The sequence below is a fragment of the Spinacia oleracea genome, chromosome 5, assembly GCF_020520425.1.
Source record: "Spinacia oleracea cultivar Varoflay chromosome 5, BTI_SOV_V1, whole genome shotgun sequence".
Taxonomy (NCBI): Eukaryota; Viridiplantae; Streptophyta; class Magnoliopsida; order Caryophyllales; family Amaranthaceae; genus Spinacia; species Spinacia oleracea.
Window position 1 is genome coordinate 104,424,003 of NC_079491.1, and position 7,252 is coordinate 104,431,254.

The 7,252-nt window shown below is 46.5% G+C and overlaps 1 protein-coding gene across 1 annotated transcript; it reads right to left on the minus strand.

Annotated features, from left to right (window-relative positions):
- Positions 1 to 4,507: 4,507 nt before the first annotated feature.
- LOC110775780 (uncharacterized) lies at positions 4,508 to 5,452 on the minus strand. The gene has a single exon (XM_021980376.2). The coding sequence runs from the start codon at positions 5,450 to 5,452 to the stop codon at positions 4,508 to 4,510; it is 945 nt and encodes a 314-aa protein (XP_021836068.2).
- Positions 5,453 to 7,252: the final 1,800 nt, after the last annotated feature.

Genomic DNA, 7,252 nt, shown 5'->3' on the forward strand with positions numbered 1-7,252 from the left:
TTTGATGCCGCGGCATATAGGAGTAATCCTATTTGCCTTAGAAAAATACTCATTTTTAAAAAAACAATAAGTTGTATGGGGGTTTGCCCCCGTCGTAAATTGGGCGCGGCATTTTTGATGCCGCGGCAAATGATCTATTTGGGGGTTTGCCCCGTCGTCAATGTGGAGCGGCATGTTTGTTGCCGCGGCATATAGGGGTGAACCTATTTGCCTTAGAAAAATATTCGTTTTTAAGAAAATGATAAGTTGTATGAGGGTTTGCCCCCGTCGTAAATTGGGCGCGACATTTTTGATGCCGCGGCAAATGACCTATTTGGGGGTTTGCCCCCGTCGTCAATATCGAGCGGTATGTTTGTTGCCGCGGCATATAGGAGTGAACCTATTTGCCTTAGAAAAATATTCGTTTTTAAGAAAATGATAGGTTGTATGGGTGTTTGCCCCCGTCGTAAATTGGGCGCGGCATTTTAATGCCGCGGCAAATGACCTATTTGGGGGTTTGCCCCCGTCGTCAATGTGGAGCGGCATGTTTGTTGCCGCGGCATATAGGAGTGAACCTATTTGCCTTAGAAAAATATTCCGTTTTCAGAAAACGATAGGTTGTATGGGAGTTTCCCCCGTCGTAAATTAGGCGCGACATTTTTGATGCCGCGGCAAATGACCTATTTGGGGGTTTGCCCCCGTCGTCAATGTGGAGCGGCATGTTTGTTGCCGCGGGATATAGGAGTGAACCTATTTTCCTTAGAAAAATATTCGTTTTTAAGAAAACGATTAGTGGTATGGGCATTTGCCCCCGTCGTAAATTGGGCGCGGCATTCTTGATACCGCGGCAAATGACCTATTTGGGGGTTTTCCCCCGTCGTCAATGTGGAGCGGCATGTTTGTTGCCGCGGCATATAGGAATGAACCTTTTTGCCTTGGAGAGATAGACGTTCGTTTTCTCGGAAACGGTTTTTACAATTTAATAGGTGATCAGCCTATGTTTATGCTAATCTGGGACACTCCTTAGGCTTTAAACAATTAGGCTTGTAAATGTTGTGCTAATCTGGGGGCACTTCTTAGGCCTTTATTCGATTAGGCTTTTTGCATGCATATGTTAGGTAAGTTAGTAAAGAGTAATAAATAGGACGAAACAAGAGTAGTATTATTTATACTTTGTAAGGAGAATTTAGCCGGTTACAAGGGAGACTACTACTCCATTAGGACCATTAACGACCGTTGTCTAGACCACAGATTCTTTCATAAAAGATAGTCAGAATACACCTTAGAAAAAATATTTTTTGAGATTGTCTGCATTTCAGGTGCGTAGAATTGGTCGGCCTTGCATGTCCTGAATGCGATAGGTTCCATCTCTGACCTCGTCATAGATCTCATAGGGTCCCTCCCAAGTGGGCGTCAGTTTACCCTGTTCATTGGATCGTCCCACAGATTCCATCTTTCGGAGAACAAAGTCTCCTACTTTGAGCACTCTTTTGGAGACTTTCTTGTTGTACTACCTCGCCATCCTTATCTTGTACAGTTGTTGCCTCAATGCTGCATTTCCTCTTACTTCAGGTAAAAAGTCAAGGGCCAACTTCATCATTTCCCAGTTGGCATTCTCGTCATATAACATGACCCTTAGTGTAGGTTCACACATTTCTATGGGAAACACGGCCTCAGCTCCATAGGCTAGCAGGAATGGGGTTTCGTCGGTTGAGTTCTTAGCCGTGGTGCGGATGGACCATAAGACGTTTGGAAGCTCATCGGCCCATAGACCCTTGGCTTAATCTAGTTTCTTCTTGATCCCCTCAGAGATAATCTTGTTAAAAGCTTCGACTTGGCCATTGGCTTGAGGTCGTCCCACATAGGCAAAGCAGCTGTGTATGTCGTGGTCTGCTAACCACTCCTTAAGCTTAGGCGTCTCAAACTGAGGCCCATTATCAAAGACGATAGCTTGCGGTATTCCAAAGCGAGTCATGATATTTTTCCAGATAAACGCCCTCACATCACTTGTCTTTATGTTCTTGAGAGCCTCTGCTTCAACCCAGTGAAGTAATCAACAGCCACTATCACATAGCGCCGGGCCTCCAGGGGCCGCTGTATATGGCCCTAACAGGTGCATCCCCCACTTGGCAAACGGAATGGGATTCATAATAGGAGTAAGAGGGTGGGCCGGCCTTTGGATGAGATGAGCAAACCATTGGCACTTGTCACATTTTTGCACCATAGCTAGGGCGTCTTCTCTCAAAGTGGGCCAGTAATAACCAGTTCGCAAGGCTTTCTCTGCCAAGGCTCGTCCTCCAATGTGGGAGCTACATAATCCCCGGTGCAAATCATCTAGAATTTCTTTCCCTTTCTCAGGAGTGACACACCGCAGGAGGGGTCTAGAAAATGACTTCTTGTACAAAACTCGATTCCACCATTCAAACCAAGAACTCTTCTTTTGTATTTTGGCGGCCAGACTTGAGTCGTCCGGAAGCGAACCGTCCACTTTGTAAGCAATGATAGGGTCCATCCAGGTTGACGACCGATCCAGAATAGCTACCATAGGAGCGCACAATTCTTGCTCAATACTTCGCTTATCTTTCACTTCCCAGAACACGTGACGCGGTGTATCACAGGAAGCCGAGCTAGCTAGTTTTGACAGGGCATCGGCCTGATTGTTCTCCGTTATGGGAATCTGCTTAGCTTCAAAGCTCTTTAGGCGTTCTATTTCTTGATGCACAGCTTGCATATATTTGATCATGTTAGGGTCTCTTGCCTCATAGTCCCCATTCACTTGACTCACAATGAGCTGAGAGTCAGAGAAGGCAAGTATTTCTTGAGCTCCAGCAGCTTTGCACATTTTTATACCGGCTAATAAAGCTTCGTATTCTGCCTCGTTGTTAGATGTTTGGAAATTGAATCTCATGGCATACTCATACTTGTCTCCTTCAGGAGATTGACATATTATGCCGGCTCCACACCCGTTCTTGGTTGACGAGCCATCTACATAGACTGTCCAGCGAGTCGCCACATTCTTTTCAAAAGTCGGCCTCGTCATTTCTGCAATGAAATCAGCAAATGCTTGTCCCTTGATAGCTTTTCGAGGCTCATATGAGATATCAAATGCATTCAGCTCAATTGCCCATTTCAGCATTCGTCCAGCAGCGTCTAGCTTAGTAAGGGGTTGTTTCAAAGGTTGGTCTGTGTATACCACTAGTTTGTGTGCCAGAAAGTAAGGGAGCAACTTCTTGCTGGCCATAAACAGCGCAAGTGCAAACTTCTCAATTGGAGAATATCTTAATTCAGCGTTTTGCAGGACATGGCTCACGAAATAGACGGGGAGTTGTACTCCCTCCCTTTTAGTTAGCAACACAACACTCAAGGACCACTCAGAAATGGCTAAATACACATACAAAGTGTCCCCTTGAAGAGGACTGACAAGCCGAGGTAAGGTGTGGAGGTGTTCTTTTAATCGGACGAAGGCAGTTTCTGCCGCCTCAGTCCATTCAAATTTGCTCTTCTTCTTGATTGTGCCGAAGAAGTAATGACACTTGTCACCTGCCCTTGGTAAGAACCGCCCTAAGGCCGCTAGACATCCTGTCAGGCGTTGGACTTCCTTGACTGATTTTGGCGACGTCATATCTATTACTGCCTGTACTTTATCAGGATTGGCCTCGATTCCTCTTTCATCAATAAGGAATCCCAAGAATTTTCCAGCTGTTACCCCAAAAACACACTTCTTTGGATTCAACCTCATCTGATATTTTCGGAGCGTCTCAAAAGTTTCTCTTAAGTCAGCCAAGTGTTCTTCACGTTGCTTGCTTTTTACTATCATATCATCAATGTAAGCTTCGATGTTTCGTCCTAACTGACAAGAGAAGACAATGTTGACTAGACGTTGAAATGTGGCTGGCGCATTCTTTAAACCGAACGGCATCACTTTGTAACAGCATAGGCCTTGCTCAGTAACAAATGACGTCTTTTCCTGATCATCTGGCCACAAAGGAATTTGGTGAAAGCCCGAGTATGCGTCCATGAAAGACATCAAAGCATGGCCAGCCGTTGAATCTACCAACCAGTCTATCTTGGGTAGAGGGAAGCTGTCTTTTGGGCAAGCCTTGTTTAGATCTGTATAGTCCACACACATTCTCCAGGATTTGTTGGGCTTCGGCACCAATACTACATTTTCCACCCAATCTGGATATTGACTTGGCCGAATGAACCCAGCCTCCAACAACTTCTGCACTTCTTCAGTTGCGGCTTTGTTTCTTGCTTCCCCATGATTTCTCTTCTTCTGACGAACAGGTTTTAAGGCACCAAGGGGGAGTATGCTTGGATCAGTTCCTGGCATCTCCTCCACAGCAAAAGCATAAATGTCCTGGAATTCCCTCAGGAGAGTGACTAAATGTGCCCCAAGCTGGTCCTTAGGAGAGACCCCTACTGGCACCGTCCTATCTGGACGTGCTTCATCAAGGATGATTTCATAATGTCCACCAACCGGCTCAGGCCGCCTAGTTTCCATGTGAGCCGTGGCAATGTTAAAGGTCTACTTCTTGATTTTCTCCTCCATCTCATCTTGTTTTCTTTTTGAGCTTGCTCTGGCTTCGTCAGTTTTCCCCCAAGCCTCGGGACTTAGCGTAGTGAGGTAACAATCTCTTGCTAGCTTTTGATCACCATGAATTGTGCCGACCTGACCTTTATCACAGACATACTTCATGAGCATAAGATGAGTGACGACCACTGCCTTGGCCTGATTCAAAGTTGGACGACCCAATATGATATTGTAAGCAGTGAGGTCCTTTACAATTAGAAAGCGGACGTTCAAGTTCTTACTTTGATGCCGGCCTCCAACTCGTAGGGGCAGAGTGATTATCCCCTGGGGATGAATTATGCCGCCTCCGAATCCAATGATCGGATAATGTATCTTTTCAATTGTCTTTGGATCATGCTCAAGATGACCTAGACAAGTTGTGATGATAATGTCTGACGAACTCCCTGTATCTACTAAAATACGCCTTAGCTTGAGGTTTGCTACCTTCAATTCAATGACCAAGGGGTCGTCATGTGGAGTGGCGATCTTGCCCCTGTCATATTCACAAATCTCCACTTTAGGGAAATGGTCAATTAGGGCATTTCCACACAACATGACCTGTCCCAACCGGCTTGCATAGTCTCTTTGACCTCTCATTGTTGGGCCCCCAGCGGCTAGACCTCCTGAGATGACGACTACAATTTCTGGGTCAGTGTCGTTGTCATCACGTCGATATGACGGTGACTTGCTTTTCTTGTAGAACTTTTTACCACTTCCCCCTGTGCTTGTGCTGAGATAGGATTTCAGGAACCCTTTAGCGGCTAGTCCATCGAGAGCCCTTCGTAGGGACTTGCAATCTTTTGTTTCATGTCCCACATCACAATGGAACTTACAGTAAAGCGAGCTGTCCCGGGTATCCACCGGCGACTTCATGGGGAATGGTCGATCTATCTCATACATATCACTGACATCTAGCAATATCGTATACAGGTCAGTGTTGTATTCAAACCTTTCTTTGTCATAGGGTCATCCTCTCTTCTGCCCCTGGGAGCAGTCTGTCTGATATCCTTTCTTTTCAATGTCCCATATCCCATTCGGACGGCTGGTCTTTTTGTCTGACTTATCCTTGCGCTGAGGATGATCTGTGGCCTCCGTTCCCTTAGACTCTTTGGGGACGGAGCAGATTTGTGGCATGAATAAAGGACTCGGCCTCATCCAGAGCGTCGGCCACAGTTCTCACACTTTTCTTCACCAAATCGAACTTAAAGGACCCCTTCTTAAGTCCCCTAAAGAAATTATCAAAAGCCACCCCGTCAGGCAGGTCTGGAATCTGTCCTGATTCCAAATTGAAACGTCGAACATAGCTTCGCAAAGATTCATCTTTTCCTTGCGGTATTCGACCCAAATGCATGCTCGTCTTTTTCTCTTCTTTATAAGCCATAAATCTTGCTGAAAATAACATCTCCCATTCGGCATATGTGTTGATCGTTCCCGCAGGCAACTTCTCGAACCATTTGGAAGCAACCCCTTTCAAAGTGGACGGGAAGTATTTGCACCAGGTTGCATCAGTAGTTCCCTGGACATACATATGATGCCGATAGGCCAAGAGGTGTACATCAGGATCAGACGTGCCATCATAGGCGTCAATAGCAGGTGGTTTTACTTTAGGCTCCTTGGGAGCATTCATGATATCAGCACAGAATGGGGTGGTGTAATTGAGGATGATGCCGGCTACCCCTTGTTGGGCATATTGGATCCTGCCTTCTATTCTGGGATGTTCTACGCCGCTCGCTGTCCGCGCGGCTAACATGAGTCCTGGTGAGACGGCGCGAAGGGGCAGCGAGGGGTGAATCTTGCATGACAGGAGTGGAACCTGTATCTGACAACTCAGTTTCTTGGGGCCTATCTAGCTAAATGATCGGTACTCTTCGGGACGGTCCAGGTTCAGGCCGGGAAGTTGGCAGGATCCGACGCGAAGCTATGGGCTGGAAGGAAGTTCTTGTTCTGTCAAAGCGTCTGTCATGATCGTCATTTCGTGCTTGGTCTTGCCGCCAGACATTAGACCGAGTGAGTCCATTAAAGAACGGAATTCCCGTCCCCTGAGACTGAGAACGGATAATCTTGATCTCATCTTGTAGCGTGTCCATCTGTTCTTTGAATCCAGCCAGGATATCTTTGAGTTGCCCAGCAGACACCAGAAAGTCTGGGTTCTCTTCCATAACTGTGTCGACATCAGCCCTCAAGTGGCCACCTGGAGGAAACAGAGGTTGACCCGTCTCATCTTTTGAACCTGCTCGGGACGACCGTCCTGCCCTACAGACTGGTGGCTTCTGTCGCCCCTCCCTCGAGGAGGACGATCACCGTTGATTGCGGTTTCGTCGTTTTCGTTTCGACTGATGGGCGCGTCTCCGAAGTGCTGGACGTCTACCATCTTACCTTACCTCCCCCCAGACGGCGCTAAATGTTGTGGGAGTTTTTCCTTTGTATGATGACGAGGAGGTATCAGGTTCCACGTAGTGTTGAGTCCAGTGCACGTCGGCAGCGTACCTACAAAACAAGAATATTCCTGAAGGAATATTCCCTCCGATGCTTAAGTAAGACCCGGGTTTTTAGGAAGATGTAATTAATGAACAGAAAGCATTAAAGGTAAGTAGTAGAATGTTTCTCTATCTAGAATTGTGTGTCCATTTCTTGGGAATTGGATGTATTTATAGTCTCCCCCTTTTGGGGGAAAACCCTAGAGTCATGTCTCATGATTGG

Excerpts from the sequence above, each read along its gene's own strand:
- LOC110775780 (XM_021980376.2), bottom strand. The coding sequence starts at position 5,452 with ATGTATGAGATAGATCGACCATTCCCCATGAAGTCGCCGGTGGATACC.